Source organism: Notamacropus eugenii, chromosome 2 (genome assembly GCF_028372415.1).
Source record: "Notamacropus eugenii isolate mMacEug1 chromosome 2, mMacEug1.pri_v2, whole genome shotgun sequence".
Taxonomy (NCBI): Eukaryota; Metazoa; Chordata; class Mammalia; order Diprotodontia; family Macropodidae; genus Notamacropus; species Notamacropus eugenii.
This window is the reverse complement of record NC_092873.1, coordinates 54,094,976-54,113,905: the sequence shown is the minus strand read 5'-3', so window position 1 is coordinate 54,113,905 and position 18,930 is coordinate 54,094,976. Positions and strand designations below refer to the sequence as shown.

Below are 18,930 nucleotides of genomic sequence, written 5' to 3'. Positions count from 1 at the left end.
CTTGCTTAGCAGATGTAGATTTCTGCTCTCAGGCTGCTATAAGCATGGAATGGATGGAGGCGGTTGGATCGCGGCAGCTATTGGCTAGAGTTTCTGGTTTCTTACCCTCCTTTTGCTCTGTGTGGGTAGACTCCAAAAGATAACCCCCGATGAATCCAAGTGCACACAAGCATGGAATTTGGGACTCCATAGACAGGTCTAGCAAACTCTACCAGTGTCCTACGTGAAGGGAAGAGATTAGTCTTGAAATAAGATTCAACTTCCAGTTTCAGCAAAGATAACAGGACTTTCACACCTAATTTCAGAAGGGTACTGTTTAGTCCTGATAGTTTTCCTCTCTCTGTAGCTTAATATCAGAATTATTTCCATGAACATTTGCTGAACTGAATCAGCAGGAAGAACTGATGAACTATCATTTGTGTTCCCAGCACTACCTTGACACTCAAGGATACAAAAAAGGAATAACCAAAACCATTCCTCAAAGATAAGTGGTCACAAGATAAGAACAGTTTTTGAGAGAATTGCAAATTATAAATTACATTAATTGCCATTTGGAAACTTGCTCCAAATCAATAATAATAAGAGAAATACAAATTTTAAAAATTCTGAGTTTTCACCTGTCACCCTGAAAACTGATTAAGAAAACAAAAATGAAGATAGTGCTAGAGGAGTTGTGGGAAGAAAGGAATACTTGTACATTGTTGGTAGAGCTGTGAATCAATCCATCCATTTTGGCTATCCATTTGGAATGATGCTAATGTGTGACATTACTTCATACTTTTTGACTAAATAAATTCCTCTACTAGACATATACCCCAAGAAGTTCAAAGATGAAAACAGTTTCAGCAGGACACTTTGTGGTAACAACTACAACAAAAACTGGAAACAAAATAAAGCAAAAGTCAACTGGTATAATGTAATAATTCCTGCTACATAGAAAGGAGCCAAATCACAAGAAGGAACCTGAGCTCTGAGAGACTGAGAAAGCAGAAAAGAAATGGTGCTAGAGAACAAATAAGGGAACACAGTTATCTCCCTTTGACAGAAGTGTGGGGGAGATATACAGAAGGAGAATATCAGGTAGTGTTGTTTAATGAGGTTTGTTTGTTTGTTTTTTTTGTTACAAAGAAGGATTTGATAGGGGAGAGGGAGAGACAGTGGTATAGACCTAGAAATAACTGTGATGTAAAAATAAAAGGCATCAATAAAACAATTTTAAAAGAAAAACTGAAAATTTACAGAACCCCACCTTACCCCCCCCCCCACTCCACTTGAACCAACTCTGAAAACAGCTATATGAAAAAACCTGAAGCTTGAGACAGTGCCCCTTTCACCCCAGAAGCAGAGCTGGACTTAAGCATAAAATTTAAATTCCATAAATAGGCTAGAAGAATGAGCAAACATTAAAAAAAGAACCTGACCTTGGAAAGTTACTGTAGTAACAGGAGATCAAAACACAAACTCAGAAGATGACAATAAAATCAAAAGTGCTATATCCAGAGCCTCAAAGAAAAATAGGAGTTGATCTCAGACCCAAAAAGAATTCCTGCAAGAACTCAAAAGGAGTTTAAAAATCAAATAGGAGTGGTGGAGGGGGAAAAAATGTGAAAGCAAATGGCAGTGATGAAAGAAAATCATGAAAAAAGAGTCAACAGCCTAGTAAGAGAGGCACAAAATCAAACTGAAGAAAATAATACCTTAAAAAACATCATAAAAAAGGCACAACCATCCACTGACAAGAACTCCTTAAAAAGTAGGATTGGCCTAATGGAAAAGGAGATACAAAAGCTCGCTGAAGAAAATAATTCCTTAAAAATTAGAATTGGGCAAGTGGAAGCTAATGACTCCATGACACATCAGAAAACAATAAAACAGAATCAAAAGATTTTTAAAAAGACAAATGTGAACTATCTCATTGGAAAAAAAAGTGACCTGGAAAATAGATTGAAGACAGATAATTTTTAAGAATTATTGGACTACCTGAAAGCCATGGTCAAAAAAAAAGAGCCTAGACATTTTCTTTCAAGAAATTATCAAGGAAACTGCTCTGATATTCTGGAACCAGAGGGTAAAATAGAAATGGAAAGAATCCACTGATCATCTCTTGAAAGAGATCCCAAAAGGAAAACTCCTAGGAATATTGTAGCCACATTCCAGAGTTCCCAGGTCAAGGAGAAAATATTGAAGCAACCAGAAAAAAAAAATTTGAATATCATGGAACCATAGGATAATGCAAGATTTATCAGGTTCTACTTTAAAGGATCAGAAGGCTTGGAATATGATATTCTAGATGACAAATATTCGAGATGACAAACTAGCATTATGACCAAGAATCACCTACCCAGGAAAACTGAGGGTAATATTTCAGGGGAAAAAATGGACGTTCAGTGAAATAGAGGGCTTACAAGCATTCCTCATGAAAAAGACCAGAGCTGAAGAGAAAATCTGAGAAAACAAAATTCAAGAAAAGCACAAGGTAAATAGGAAAGAAATCACAAGGGCAAACTGGTTACATTCCTAAATGGGAAGATGATACTTGTAACTTCTAAGAACTGCATCATTTGTTAGAGCAGTTAGAAGGAATATACATAAATAGAGGGCATGAGTGTGAGTTGAATATGGTGGAATGATATCTAAAAAAAGTTAAAATTAAGGGGTAAGAAAGAGGAATAAACTGGGAGAAGAGGAAGGGGGAAGTGAATTATCTCACGTTGTTGTTTGTGCTTCTCAAAGAAGACCAATGACATCAGGAAGGTGATGTCATGACTGGTAAGTGAATTAATTAGATGTAAGTGAGGCAGGATTGTACTTCTCAGGAGCCATTTGGGTCCAGTGGCAAGATACAGACCAGGACAACTGGAGGTGGACCCTGATGCACTGGGAGACCTTGGCCTTTTTAAGCTAAAGTCTTTCCCAGGTCTCAGTTTGTCTGAGGCAATATTATTCAGTGATTTAGACTAGGTAAGAAGTGAGGCAGAGAATGGCCTCTTTTATTTAGTGAAAAAAATCATTCTGGGAGGGAAAGCTACTCAAGGTTTCTGGCCAAAACAGAAACAATTGTTATTTATGGGCACTCTGAGCTATAGGAAATCAAACAATGGCCAAGTGAGCCATGGAGTGAGAACTATTGTGGGCCAATCCATGAGAGCCAGAATGATTTGGGTTTAAGGCATCCAAAATCTAGACCTCCGATGCTATATTTCAAGAAATAGTAAATGAAACTATATGGGGCAAAAAAGTCACGAAAGAGCTTTTACAGTGGAGGGAAAGATGGAGGGGTAGGGACAGTACTTGAACCCTACTTTCATTGAAATTGTTTCAAATTGCCAATAACATACACACTCAGTTGGGTACAGAAATCAGTCTTTTTCAAGAAAGTAGGAGGGAAAAGGGATGAGAGAAGGAGAGGAGGTGCTGATAAAAGGGAGGGCAGATTGGGGGAGGCAGTAGTCAGAAACAGAACACTTCTGAGAATTTACAGGATAAAAGAGTAGCATAAATGAAGAAAAATAGGATGGAGCGAAATACACAGTAATCATAAACTTAAAAATTTTTTATAGCAGGTTTCTCTGATAAATGACTCATTTCTCAAATATGAGAACTCAGTCAAATTTATAAGAAAGATTAAGTCATTCCCTTGTAGGTCAAAGGATATGGACAGGCAGTTTTCAAAGTAATCATAGCAGTCTAGTCATATGAAAAAATGCCCTAAATCACTGTTAATTAGAGAAATGCAAATTAAAACAACCACACACCTATCAGTTTGGCTAATATGGCATAAAAGGAAATAACATGTTGGAGGGGATGTGAGAAAATTGAGACACTAATGCACTATTGCTGGAGTTGTGAACTGATCCAGCCATTCTGGAGAACAGTTTGGAATTATACCTAGAGGGCTATAAAGCCATGCATACCCTTTGACCCAGCAATACTACTGCTAGGTCTGTATCCCAAAGATATAAAAAAGGAAAAGGACCTGTGCGTATAAAAATATCCATAGCAGCTCCTTTCTGGTGGCAAAGAATTAGAATTGAGAGGATACCCTTCAGTTGAGGAGTGGCTGAACAAGTTATGATGGAATACTGTTGTAATGTAAGAAATGACAAGCAGTGTGGCCTCAGAAGAACCTGGAAAGACTTATATGAACTGATGCAAAATGAAATGAGCAGAACCAGGAGAACATGGTACACAATAACAGCAATTGTATGATGATCGACTGTGAATGACTTATCCTCTTTTTTTTTTTTCCAAGGGGGGAGGTGAGACAAACAGGGTTAAGTGACTTGCCCAAGGTCACACAGCTAGTTCCATTCTCAGCAATGCAATGACCCAAGACAATTTTATCTTATGATGAAAAATACTGTCCAGAGAATGAACTGATGGCATCTGAATGAAGATTGAAGCATACTTTTTTTAGCTTTCTTTTCCTTTTTTCTTACTTTTTTTTGGGGGGGGGGGGGGGAGTTGTACTTTGTTTTAAAACATGCCTAATATGGAAGTGTGTTTTGCATGGCTACACATGTATAACCTATATCAAATTACTTGCCTTTTCACAGTGGGAGGGGGGAAGAGTGAGGAAGGGAGAGAATTTGGAACTCAAAATTTTAAGAAATGAATGTTAAAAATTGTTTTTATGTGTAATTGGGAAGCAAAATATTAAATAGAAAAGAAAAATTAAAAAAAGACTTTGTGTACAGCACCAGCTAAAGCTGGCCCCGTTGAGCTAGGGTTGCCTTGCATGTGGGCTCTTGACAGCCAATGCCAACCTGACCAAGGTTGGGGAGGCTTCACCCTCATGAGCTGTAGGAAGACAAGTCTTTCAGCCACAGCAGTTCCTGAAGACCATTTCCAAAGTCACAGGTGGAGCACTAACACAAATAAAGGCTCAGATCCTAAGAAGATACTAACGGACTGTTCCATTATTTCCTATTTTCCCCAGTCCTCTGAATAGGAAAAGAGCATTTTTAGGGCATGTGGTGGATTTGCTGCCAGCAGACTTTCAAACATCCCCAACTGTTGTGTGTGGAGGCCTGCTCTCAAGGGGAGCTGAATGTTTTTTGAAGTTTATTGGGTCGCTGGGCACTAGACATAATTGACTTTTGCTGTTTTGTCTTCCTACAGCTGGACAGAACTTACACTGGCCTGCAGACTCTTGGTGCTGAGACGGTATGCTTTTACCTAAATGCTCTGTCTAGTGATGAGTGGATGGAAAGGCATGTTCTTGTTGCTTCTTTTGCATTTGTGATATGATACAATGCTCTCAAAAGCACCGTTTGTTAAAGCAGTTGCTATAACAACTAGAGAAGGAAAACTGAATCCATTTTTATTTAGGAAAATATTACTGGGCTAATGATGAGCAGGGTAGTATCCTGGTATTAAAATAGAAAAAAAAAATAAAAGATGGTGCTAGTGTTTGAATCCTGGCTTTGCAGCTTATCCCACACTAACTTGGGCCGACTACCTCCCTGGGCTGCAGTTTGCTTAGTGATAAAATGAGACTCTTAGACTAGAAGGTCTCTTCTATCTCATACCAAGGGCCCTTAAAAGTCAGGTAAGTTGCTATTGACCTATTTGTCATGTTGTGAGTTTTTTCCAGTAGTGGGAACTGGTTCACTATTTCGTTCATAAATATAAATGTTTGTGTGTGTGTGAAACATGTTTTTAATATAGACTATGTGTATGTGTGTATGTATATATATATGTGTGTATGTATACTTTCCTTTATAACCATAACAAGCATGTGACTTGGATGATTGAGATTAAATGAAAGGGCCCAGTCTGACTATGGTCTGCAGTTTTTCTTTTTGTAAAAATAATTGGAACCATATATCAATCAAACTTCTGACTGTTGTCATATTGGCACAATAATCTGTTCTGTTGAACTAACTCTCTCTGACAGTATTACCCTCAGAGCCCAGTAACTTGTAATGTAGAAATTGGCATTGAAATATTTGAGTCTAGAAAGCTAAAATCCTATTCATGGACCTAGAACCGACTCACTGAACAGCAGGAACTAAGACATCTCCGTAATTCAGTTTTCGTATCTCAGGTGATGTGAGTTACTAAAATATAAAAATCTATGACAGTGTTCATAAAAATATTTGATGGGATAAAATGTAATTAAAAATGCTGTTATATGAAGTCATTACTTCTGTTTGAAGTTAGCGAATGAAGAACATCAGTTCTACTTGAGTAGTCTAATATGAATTTTGTTAGTGTTTTATGGAGAACCTAGTATAGCATGGCTGTTTGTATAACTTCATTTTAAGTTTATGAAAAACTTTTTATCTTTCATTGCAGACCTTAAAACGCTATGCAAATGTTTGTTGTTGTTAATTCTTTATGGGCTCATTTGTACCACTGTTAAGAAGGTGCCCATGTGCCAACTAGATGTGGTCCAGGTTTCACTGAGATCATAAATTCTTAACTGCTAGATGGCATAGGTATGATTGTTTACGAAAGCAGCAACCTGAACCAGACTCTGAGGAGTCAATCTGTGTGTAAGCTGTGTTTCACGAGTAGGCCTCCCCTTTTGCAAGTGAGACATGCAGGTTGCTAGCTTTGTGGGTGCAGAACTGATGGCTTCTAAAAGGAGGCCTGACCAGCAGCCTTCCAACTACTGACCTGGCATTTGTCATGTCTCAGGCCTAGGGCACCACATTCTCAGGCAGGCCCCAGTGCCTTCCCAGATGTTGTGAGTGACGCGAGCATGTGTTTTCATGTCTTCCAGGTGGTGGATGTTGAGCTCCATCGGCATTCCCTTGGAGAAGACCACCTTTATCCTCAGTCCTCAGAGTCTGATGTCTCGGACCCCCCCTCATCTTTGCCTTTGCCCATCCCAGCCCCAGTGAAAGTTTCTTCTCCCAGAAAGCCTTCACATGAGCCTGTGCCTGATGCTGCTATGGAGAAAGGTAACATAATGTGTGTTATTTTGGGTGCTGATCTCTCCTTCTGGAGCATTTCCCCTGGTTTAGATGGCTCACAGATTCCTCTGCCACGTGTAAGTCTAGTCATGCCATTCCTTGTCCTCCATACCTTGGTTCTTGGCTGACTGCTAAGTCTTCTCCTCCTCTGCCTCCTTCCATGTATAACCCACTTAGCCAGACTGAACTCTTTGTGAGGATTTACCCATCTCTTCCTGGAGAAATCACCAATCCTTGAAATATTAATAAAACTGTAGGTTTCTAACATTTGTGCACTGACTATGAGCCCTGCTAGATTGTGATCTCTGCAAGGGCAACAATTAGGTCTTCTGAGTTCTCCCAGTGCCTAGAATAATTCACATGTAATTTGTACTTAGTAAGTAGTTTCTCAATGACAGATGAACGTCTTTATAAGTATTATATCTAGGATGCTCAAATTCTTTTTTTAAAAAAATTATTTATTTTTAGATTTCATCGTTCACTTCCATAAGATTTTGAGTTCCATGTTTTCTCCTCCTGCCCCAAGGTGGTTGTGATTGTCTTAGATCCTTGCATTGCTGAGAAGAGCTAAGTGTATCAAAGTCAGTCATCACCCATTGTGGCTGTTGTTACTGTGTACAATGTTCTGGTTCTGCTCATTTCACTCAGCATCAGTTCATTTGAGTCTTTCCAGGTTTTTCTGAAGTTGACGTGCTCATCATTTCTTATGGCACAATAATATTCCATTACATTCATATACCACAACTTGTCCAGCCACTTTCCAGTTGATGGGCATCCCCTCAATTTCCAGTTCTTGGACACTACATAACGAGCTGCTATAAATATTTTTGTACATGTGGGTCCTTTTCCCATTTTTATAATCTCTGGGGTGCAGACCTAGAAGTGGTATTGCTAGGTCAAAAGGTATGCAGTTTTATAGCCCTTTGGGCATAGTTCCAAATTGCTCTAGAATGGTTGCATTAGCTCACAACTCCACCAACAATGCATTAGTGTTCCAGTTTTTCCACATCTCTCACATTTATTGTTTTCCTGATTTTCATGTTAGCCAATCTGATAAAGTGTGATGTGGTACCTCAAAGTTCTTTTGATTTGCATTTCTCTAATCAGTAATGATTTAGAGCATTTTTTCATATGACTATAAATAGCTTTAATTTTTTCATCTGAAAACTGCCTGTTCATATCCTTTGACCATTTATCAGTTGGGGAACAACTTGTATTCTTATAAATTTGTCTCAGTTCTCTATGTATTTTAGAAGTGAGGTCTTTATCGGAGACACTGATTGTAAAAATTGTTTCTCAGCTTTCTGCTTCCCTTCTAATCTTGGTTGACACTCAAACTCTTGAGTGGTTGATGGGCTACATTTCAAACAGGCATCAGGAAGGCCTTCTTATGCATCTGCCCCCAATGGAGCAGCGTCAAGCTTAGCCTCATCATACAAAATGCCAAGGGTGCAGACCAGGACATGTCACTTGTGCACGCGCGCACACACACACACACACACACACACACACACACACACACTCACACTCACACTCACACTCACTCAGCAGGCCATTCAAGTGGCTCAGAGCTCTTTAGGGGTGATGAGGGTCTGACTTCTGTCAAACAAGGCTCCTCTTTCCTTCCTTGCCACCCTTGCTGCCTATTTCCATTCCAGCAAAGGTGTTATGCAGCTCAGTGGAGAGGAGTTCAGCTGAGTCCTTTGCGAGTTCTACCACATTGGAGTCTCCATTTCTGCAAACCAGTGTGCTGACAGATCTGCTAGTGTGGTCCCAAGAAACTGACCCCCAGTGCCAGTCTGTATAGTCCAGCAGGATGCCCTCCTTCATTGCGCCCAAAAAGGAAAAGCAAAGCCCACCACATATCTGTGAAGGGTTTCTGTGTCCAACGCCATGTTGATTGGGCCAGGACAGGGTCTTGCCTCAGTTGTCTAGAATGTTCTGCCACCGCAGAACCAGAAGGGTGTCTCCCATGTGGTAGGCCATGGAAGAGCAGCCTTGGCCTCAAGTCTGGTCTTCCACTCCTCTTTGAGTTGTGCTTAATCTCATCGAGGCTCTGATGTTCAGCATAAACACAGGTGTGGTACCTCCTATTCTGACTTTACATACATTTAAAGAACACTATACCTTCTCCTACAGCCTGCGGTTTTAATTTAATGTGGATGCTTTAATGTTTTTTCACTCTTTGTCTTTTTTCTATATTAGACGTTTTAGATGAGAAATTCATCAGATGTAGTTGGTTAAAAGCTGAGTTCTTCAAATAGATTGTAATCAATCAAACAATCATTTATTAAGCACATACTATATGCCAGGTCTGTGCCACCCACAAGGGATACAAAAGTGAGACAGTCCCTGATCCCAGGGAGCTCCTCATGGGCAGGGACTGAGTTCATTTTTTGTGTGTCTCTAGTATCTGGCACAGTGCCTCTCATGGAGTGGTTACTTTATAGATATTGGCTGAGGTCTTTAAAGCGTGAATGAATATTTTCTGTTTGCATTAAGTTCCATACACAGTTGAAGCAGTTTTCTAGCATAAATCACGATAGAAGGGAATCACTTTGTTCCATGCATGTGTGTTGTAGTTCATTTCTTTTGTTGTGTGTTAAGTGGAATATGCAGTTAGCTCTTCACTCTCTCAGAGTAATAACTTTTTTTTTAAATTAATTTATTTATTTCACTTTTAACATTCATTTTCACAGAATTTTTGGGCTCCAAATTTTCTCCCCCCTTGTTCCCTCCCCCCACCCCAAAACACCGAGCATTCCAATTGCCCCCATCACCACTCTGCTCTCTCCTCCATCATTCCTCTCTGCCCTTGTCTCCATCCTCTCCTCTGTCCTGTTGTGCCAAATAACTTTCTATACCCCTTTACCTATATTTCTTATTTCCTAGCGGCAAGAATAGTATTTGACAGTTATTCCTAAAACTTTGAGTTCCACCTTCTTTTCTCCCTCCCTCCCCTCCCCCTCCCTTTGGAAGGCAAGCAATTCAATATAGGCCAAATATGTGTAGTTTTGCAAATGACTTCCATAATAGTCGTGTTGTATAAGACTAACTATATTTCCCTCCATCCTATCCTGCTTCCAATTACTTCTATTCTCTCTTTTGATCCTGTCCCTCCCCATGAGTGTCGACCTCAAATTGTACCCTCCTCCTCATGCCCTCCCTTCCATCATCCCCCCCACCTTGTTTATCCCCTTGTCCCCCACCTTCCTGTATTGTAAGATGGGTTTTCATACCAAAATGAGTGTGCATTTTATTCCTTCCTTTAGTGGAATGTGATGAGAGTAAACTTCATGTTTTTCTCTCACCTCCCCTCTTTTTCCCCAAACTAAAAAAATCTTTTGCTTGCCTCTTTTATGAGAGATAATTTGCCCCAATCTGTTTCTCCCTTTCTCCTCCCATATATTTCTCTCGCACTGCTTGATTTCATTTTTTTTTTAAGATATGATCCCATCCTATTCAATTCACTCTGCGCACTCTGTCTCTTTGAGTGTGTGCATGTGCATGTATGTGTGTGTAATCCCACCAAGTACCCAGACACTGAATAGTTTCAAGAGTTGCTAATATTGTCTTTCCATGTAGGGATGTAAACAGTTCAACTTTTATAAGTCCCTTATGATTTCTCTTTGCTGTTTACCTTTTCATGCTTCTCTTGATTCTTGTGTTTGAAAGTCAAATTTTCTTTTTAGCTCTGGTCTTTTCATCAAGAATGCTTGAAAGTCCTCTATTTCATTGAAAGACCAATTTTTCCCCTGAAGTATTATATTCAGTTTTGCTGGGTAGGTGATTCTTGGTTTTAGTCCTAGTTCCTTTGACTTCTGGAATATCCTATTCCATGCCCTTCGATCCCTTAATGTAGAAGCTGCTAGATCTTGTGTTATCCTGATTGTATTTCCACAGTACTTGAATTGTTTCTTTCTAGCTGCTTGCAATATTTTCTCCTTGACCTGGGAATTCTGGAATTTGGCCACAATATTCCTAGGAGTTTCTCTTTTTGGATCTTTTTCAGGTGGTGATCGGTGGAGTCTTTCAATATTTATTTTGCCCTCTGGTTCTAGAATATCAGGGCAGTTTTCCTTGATAATTTCATGAAAGATGATGTCTAGGCTCTTTTTTTGATCATGGCTTTCAGGTAGGCCCATAATTTTTAAATTGTCTCTCCTGGATCTATTTTCCAGGTCAGTTGTTTTTCCAATGAGATATTTCCCATTATCTTCCATTTCTTTCATTCTTTTGGTTTTGTTTTGTGATTTCTTGGTTTCTCATAAAGTCATTAGCCTCCATCTGTTCCATTCTAATTTTGAAAGAACTATTTTCTTCAGTGAGGTTTTGAATCTCCTTTTCCATTTGGCTAATTCTGCTTTTGAAAGCATTCTTCTCCTCATTGGCTTCTTGAACCTCCTTTGCCAATTGAGTTAGCCTATATTTCAGGGTGTTATTTTCTTCAGCATTTTTTTGGGTCTCCTTTAGCAGGGTGCTGATCTGCTGTTCATACTTTGCTTGCAAGTCTTTTATTGCTCTTCCCAGTTTTTCCTCCACCTCTCTAACATAATTTTGAAAATTTTTTGAGCTCTTTATGACCTTTTCCCAGAACTGATCCCATTGAGTGGGCTGGGATGTAGAAGCACTGACTTCCGTGTCTTCCCCTGATGGTGAGCACTGCTCTTCCTCATCAGAAGGGAGGGGAGGAGAAACCTGCTCACCAAGAAAGTAACCCTCTATAGTCTTGGTTTTTTTCCCTTTTCTGGGCATTTTCCCAGCCAGTGACTTGACTTCTGAATATTCTCCTCACACCCACCTTGCCTCTGGATCCTCCCAGCCAGCGCTTGGGGTCTGAGGCTCAAATGCTGCTTCCCAGCCTCAGGGCTTTGGGCGGGGGCAGGGCTGCTATTCAGTGTGAGATTAAGTTCAGGTGTTCGGGTGGGGGCAGGGCCGCCTCACGGGCTCAGTTCCCTTAGGGGGTTTATGCAGAGACCTTCAACAATGGATCCAGGCTCCTGCCTGCTTGGGGAGCCCTTGTCTGCTCCCGCCTCTGCTGTTGCCTCCCGAGGGAGCCTGAGTATGGGGGCACCCCACTCCCCTCTCGACCCACCAAAGAGACCTTCTCACCAACCCCCGTCACCTGTGGGTGGAGGGACCCGCGCGGCTGCTGGAGATCCCATCCCTGAAGTCCGCTTGGATCTTCTCCTCTCGGTGCCAGGGCCGGGGCAGGGCTGGGCTGGGCTCCGAGTCCGCAGCGCGACGGACCTTTTGCGAGAGGTTTGCAGGTCCCTCTGGAACAGAAATCTTATCCACTCTGCTGTTATGTGGCTTCTCCTGTTCCCGAATTTATTGGCAGCTCTTTACTACAGATATTTCATGGGCTGTGGGTTCGGAGCTAGCGTATTTGTGTGTTTCTACTCCGCCATCTTCAGAGTAATAACTTTTTAAAATGTTTATTCCCTTTGTCATTACATCACTCATCTCACCTCCCCCCTCTATGGTGAATCTTTTTTTTACCTAAGAAAAACAAGTAAAAATATCTGATACTATAATGACATCTGACAATATAGACAATATTTTGTTTTAGCAGTCCCTCTGTTCTCTGCTCTGACAGGAGTAGGTTTTGTTTTCTGTTCTCGAGGATATTCACTGGCTTTTCCATGAAAGTTGTATCTTTTAGTAGCAGGTGGAAAAGATTGCTGATTTCATTTACCACTAGTGAATATCTTAGAGGGAACACAAGGTAACAGGGAGGAATTGGTGGTGTTTTATTGGTGTGACTCATCTTGTCCTCCTTGGTTAGGTGGTGAGGCACTATGTATCATTACTTCATGTTCTGTATCGTTATTTCATGTTTTACCTGTTTCATTCAGGTTTCCAAACGAAAGCCGAAGCTGACAGACCCACAGCATTTTACTCCTTGCCATCTTCAGTGGAACGTACACCCACAAAATTGGTGTCATCTCAGAGGGTCACCTTTGGCTCTCATGGTAATTCAGCATTCCAGCCAATAGCAGCCAGTTGCAAAATTGTGCCACAGGGTCAAGTTCCTAATCCTGAATCTCCTGGAAAATCTTTTCAGCCGATCACGATGAGTTGTAAAATTGTCTCAGGTAGGCCAGAGTTCTGTTGTTGTTGGTGGTGGTAGTGGTGTTGATTGTGGTGGTGGTGATGGTGGGGGGGGAGGTGGTGATGGTGGGGGGAGGTGGTGATGGTGGGGGGGAGGTGGTGATGGTGATGATGGTGGGGAGGTGGTGATGATGGGGGGGAGGTGGTGATGGTGATGATGGGGGGGAGGTGGTGATGGTGATGATGGGGGGGAGGTGGTGATGGTGATGATGGGGGGGAGGTGGTGATGGTGATGATGGGGGGGAGGTGGTGATGGTGATGATGATGATAACAGCAATTGGCATTCATATTGATCTTGTGGTTGACACTGATCTTTCCTCATGGCAGCCCTCTAATGTAGGTATTATTAACTTTATTATTCATCCAATTTTACAGAGTGAGAAAACCGAGGCTGAGAAAAATGAAGGTCATTGTAGTGAGGTGGAAGTACTTGTTGAGCCCAGGTCTTCTTGGTCAAGTCCAGTTATCTTTAGGCTCTGCACTCTGCTGCCATGAACTCTGTTCTTCCCATGGGACAGGTTATGGGAGAAGCCATCTGAAAAATTGTTTTCTCTGTAGTTGTCAGCAGTTACTGAGAGGAAAGAGTGATTTTTTTTGTTTGTTCTACCAACTTCTTTTTACATATCAGGGCTAACTGATTGAATCATCCCTCTTGTTGAGGGCCTTATTATCCCTTTCAAAGATTCTTCAGACTTTTTTCCTTCTCCCACATTTTGGCCATTTTAGTAATAATTAGGACCTCAGTTCAAATGTAAGCAGAAAGAGAAGAGTTGAAATTCACAACCTGTGACTTTGTTACGTTATAATAGCATAGAGACATGACTTATTTGGGTAGATGGTTGAGTCAGTGGCAAAAATTAAGCATTGGAATCTTCTCTGGAGGCAAGTCAGGAAGCATTAAGCCCCCTACTGTGTGCCAAGCATTATACTACATACTGGGGAGACCAAAAATGGCAAACATAGTTACTGCCCTCATGAGTTCACAGTCTACTGGGGAGAGACAGTGTGCAAACAACTATCTGCCAGGAAGATCTATACAGGATAAATTAGAGATCATCTCAGAGGGAAGACACTAATATTAAGAAAGATGGGGAAGGGCTTGTGAAAGTGGGACCTTTGATGAGATTTTAGTGCTGCCAGGAGGTGAGAGCAAGGGAGGAGGGAATTCCAGCCTTTGGGGACCATCAGTGAAAACTTCTGGAGTGCCTTTGTGAGGAAGAGCCAAGAGTCCTGCTTCACTGGATCAAAGGGAGGGGAGGAAGGTAGGAGGGAGCCAGGTTAGAAAAGATCCTGGAAGCAATGGTTTATCCAAAGTAACTCTTTTCATTCACCAAGTTCTGCCTAATGGTTTCTTCTGGTGTGATAACGACTCTGAGTTCTCAAAAGCTTTGCCAGCAAAATACCAACTTTACCAAGTTATACCAGTCTGGAAAGACTTCACCAGACCAGTCTCACTAAATGTAAAGAGGTTCCTTGCCTTTTAGCCTAGGCACTTTGGGTAGTGACTCCTTGGGCCATGGCAGCCCACAAAACAAAGAGTATAAAATGGCCCTTCACCCTCTGCATCCTCCTCCTGTTTCTGTCATGGCAGTGGCAAGGTGGTGGAAAGGGGTCAGAGGGTGCTAAGAATTACAATTTTTAGGCTAACTCTAAACTTCAAAATAGCTGCTGGTAGAGATACTTGTGACCAACAATTGGAAACAGCCGTGGACGACCTGAATGCAATCATTCTTGACATTCTTTCGATAGCTCAGGATTCTTTATGTTTCTCTCGTCCTGGAACCTTGGACCTTTGGCAGTTTGGTGAAGCCCATTGGGCCACTTATCATAATCATATTTTCTTAAATGCATAAAATGCGCAAGATTACAAAAGAAATATATTGAAATACAATTGTCAAAGTAATTTTAAAAAGCAAGAAACTGTATTGGAAAATACAACCTTAGGAACCAGAGACCAAAGGCTTCCATAGAAACCGGGTGCCTACATATCTTGGCTATTCTTAAGAAAAATCAGTAGGGGAATAACATCGTAAAACATGGAATTGGCTATATTTTAACAGATATGAAACTACTCATTGTAGATGTATGAATCATTACCAAATCAGTTTTCAGTGACCACAGACTTGTTAGAGCAAAGACCAAAATTAGTACAAAGATAGGAGAAAGAATAAAAAGGAGAAAAACTATATGAGATGTAGTTGAAACAACTCAGACCTTATTCAAGGAAGTTATTGTTGGAAATTAGAATATAGTTAGAAGTAAGAACTTAGATACAGATGAGTAATTCCATGCATAAATTTAAACATTGTAAAATAGTAACGAAAACATAAGAATTTAAAAGGTCTTTTAGCGAGAAACCACCTAACCTACCTGACAACTTGTGGAATATGACAGTTAATGGTGATACAAGACTTGAAAATATCTGCATATGGATTTTAAAATTTGTAACATCTCATTGAGAAACACAGTTGAAGAATAAGAGCCCTATAACTTCAAAAAAAGAGAAGCAACAGAGAATCGAGCCAGTTTAAAGGAAGTTTGGTGAGAGAACCAACTAAGCAAAGTCAGCCCCAAGGCATTCAAGGACAAACGGGAAAGATCAGCAAAAGATTTAAACTTAAAAACATATTAAGAACATTAAATCCAAGATATTTAGACCATTTACATCCCAGTCTTAGATGTGCTTGTAGAGGAAATAGAAATGGTACTATAGAAAATAAAGAAGGGAAGAGCAGCTGATTCGAGTTCAGTGTGCATGAAGGAGATCCAGGCTGCAGGGAGCATGACAGAGGGGTGGTTAATTGAGAAGACTTTCACGTCAGAAATATCAAATGCGGCATCAGACAGAAGCATTCAGTGCTCTCATGGGGGAGATCTGGAGCAGACTGGCAGGAGAGGGTCCCATGAGGGGGTCCCGTGGCACATGATGTCATGCTCACTACAGCAGATGGAGAGGGCCCCCTGAAGGGGCCCTCTAACCACTCAGCATCCACAGAGGACAAGGAATGTGCAGTTAGACTAGGATGTGTTTGTGCCACTGAGCTTGCCTTCCATTCCCCTGCGTAGATCTTGCTGTCACTTAGCTGCTTGCGTGGTGTCTCCCCCGTCAGACTGAGCTCCTTGAGGTCAGGGACTGACGTTTGCTTCTCTTTGTATCCCTAGGACAGTGTTTGGTTCTTAGTAGTAGTTAACACAGAAGTGCTTGTTGATTTGACTGGACAGTGAGTTGGATTGAGGATTACACCCAAGGCAAAATTGCAGGCTTCCTTTGTGATCTCCAAGTTCTCTCCAGGTTTCTTTTTTCTTTTTTCACACCAGTATTCTACTAGAGGTCATGTGTGTTTTTAGTCCCAAAACATCATTGTCTCCATAGAAAATGAGTGTCCCAAGAGGGCAGAGGAGGCGCTCAGGCTTGGGGAGCAGAGTTCGTAGATGATAAATTAGGAACATCAACAAAGAGCCAGATTAGAGTGTGCCAGGAAAGTAAAGGATGATGAGAAGAGAGGATGGACTATGTAGCAAGAGTGAGCAGTAGTAGGTGAAAGGTGCTGGGGCTTGGTGGTGTCCTCAGAATATTAGGAGAAAGTGAGGACTCCCTCCCCCACCCCAATACTGGAGAAATGCCTGAGGGCAGATGGATAGGCAGACATGGGCAAGAGTTACCCAGGAAGGACAGGAGGGGCTGCATCGTTACAAGTCCGTTAAGTCAGTAGGCATTTATTAAGGGCCTACTATTGTTCTGGGCCTGCCGTCTTGCATGGAAGGAGCATCCAAGTTGATGGATTCACACATCTGTGTTGAGCGTAACTCTTTTACCTCCTCCAGTGAAGAGTTGAAAGCTTTAAACAACGAAAGATTGTGAAAGGTCTCTTGTTTTTGTTTTAAATTGGCTAAATCTAGGGGACATAACCTAGGATTTCATTGGAATTGGTAACACAGGTTGAAGAAACCCCTCCTGGCAATGCAAGGTCATCACCTTCTCTTCCACTGAGCATGGCCTTGGACCCTGAGAGAGTCACATGGTGCCACAGTGTGGCTGAGGCTGGACTGGAACTTGGATCTTTGTGGCTTTGAGACCATCTCTACCCACAAATCTGTACTGCCATTTTGATCTTAATAGCATAGACCGTTGGAAGGTGCCTCAAAGGTCATCTAGTCTGTCCTCATTTACATATGGATAAGGAAACTGAGGCCAGGGAAGGGGAAGTGGGAAAGTCACTCACCTCATTTCAGTGCAGTCTGTGAGCTTTCTCTCTTAGTCGTTCTGACTTGACTTTCATTAATAGAGACAACTGCTGACTCCATAGCTTCTTTACATTGACAGTCGCTAAACAGCCCAGTGAGTCTTTCCCTACACTTATGAGTGAGCATTTTCTGGCTTTCCATGTAAGCAGGCCGTAAAACTTGGAGACAGTCCTAGGACAGGATAATTCTGAGGCTAAAAGGGGATGCAGGAGATTCCAGATGACTTTTGTATTATATGTTCTGTGATTAGGAAATGATGGAAAATGGAGGGAACTTATTTAATAGCCTAGACATCTTAAATTAAGGGACTTGCCCTTAAATTCTGAAAGAGTTTAGGGAATTTAGGTTACCTGAAAGAAGGAAGGAAGTATGATTTCACATGGCAGGCAGAAAATTAAAAACTGGTTTCCTCTGAGATTGGTGCTGAGCTGGAAATACAAGTTTGAGGTTAAGAAAAATTCTTAGCAGAGAAATTCAAGGAAATTTAGCGGTGTTAGTGGTGTCAGTAAATTTTAACGATTTGCTCCCATGAAGGACAGTTGTGCTCTCTCCTAAACATTGCATGGTGCCACATTCAGTAGGCAAAAGCTCTCCTTAGCATCTGAATGTTTGTAGTCACTGACTGAAGGGTAGATTGGCTTGATAAGAGATACACACCTTTTTCCTAGTGCATTGAAGTGAGGCGTCTCAGACTCCCTGGGCTCTTGCTACCTTCTAGCACTTTAATTACTTCAGATAGAAAAGAGCCAGAACCCACTGCCGGTGTTCTGGAGACAGCAGTCCCTGGCAGTTAGGTGTAGTGGGAGGCAGACTGATCCCTGGAAGCCCACGTGCTCATGACAGTGTTGCTGCCAAGTGTTCAGGGCCCCATCCCTCTTCTTGTGCTCCTCTGTCACCCGTTCTAGAAGGGCTAGACATAAGTATTTCATTTCCCTCTTTTTTATGAATAAAGGCTCCCCAGTCTCTACTCCGGGTCCACCTCCTCCTTGGACCCCAACTTCCACTCTAGTTCATATGAAGCAAGGGACTGCCAGCTCTGTTATTAATAATCCTTACGTCCTCCCGGACAAGCCTGGGCAGGTGATTGGAGCCACAGCTCCCAGTGCAGATGTGGGGTGTCGTTGCCTTAAGTGATCTATGGTACACTTTACTTGGTCTGTTAAAGTTGAACTAGTCACCAGAAATGTAGCGGGGGCTAGAAAATGTTATCTTCTGACAGAAGCAAGGGAAGCAGGCGCAGCAGCAGCAACGAGGAAATCATTGTACAAGAATATGCTTCAGAAAACCGCCATTTCAGGCATATCATGATGCTCAAAAGGCTTCTCCCCTCCATCCTGGAAGATTCAAGGGGAAATTTTTCTTTTCCCTCCTGAAGAAACCTGACAAGAAGTTGGTCTCCCATTCTTTTACCTCAGAACTCTTGAATGCTTCTCAGTGCTCCAGAATTTTAAGTCTGTAATTCAAGTAGCTGGTAACATTAGGAAAATACTTCTTAGACCAGTGGGCAGAAATCCTACAAAGAAAACATTGGAGCCATAAGGATGGGGGTTGAATCCAAACAATCTTTATCAAGGACCTTATCAAGGACATAGGTGATGTGAGAAACCTTGTGGTGTGGTGGAGGCCCCCTTAGAGTCAGGAAGGCCTG

The 18,930-nt window shown here is 41.5% G+C and overlaps 1 protein-coding gene across 11 annotated transcripts in view; it reads left to right on the top strand.

Moving 5' to 3' along the window:
* YEATS2 (YEATS domain containing 2) overlaps nucleotides 1-18,930 on the top strand; it is a 108,456-nt gene that overhangs the window by 34,623 nt on the left and 54,903 nt on the right. For all 11 annotated transcript variants that reach the window (XM_072640344.1, XM_072640338.1, XM_072640345.1 and 8 more), the window contains 3 exons: nucleotides 5,122-5,166; nucleotides 6,731-6,911; nucleotides 12,782-13,021. In XM_072640344.1, the coding sequence (XP_072496445.1) occupies nucleotides 5,122-5,166; nucleotides 6,731-6,911; nucleotides 12,782-13,021 (466 nt within the window). The remainder of the gene's footprint in view (nucleotides 1-5,121; nucleotides 5,167-6,730; nucleotides 6,912-12,781; nucleotides 13,022-18,930) is intronic.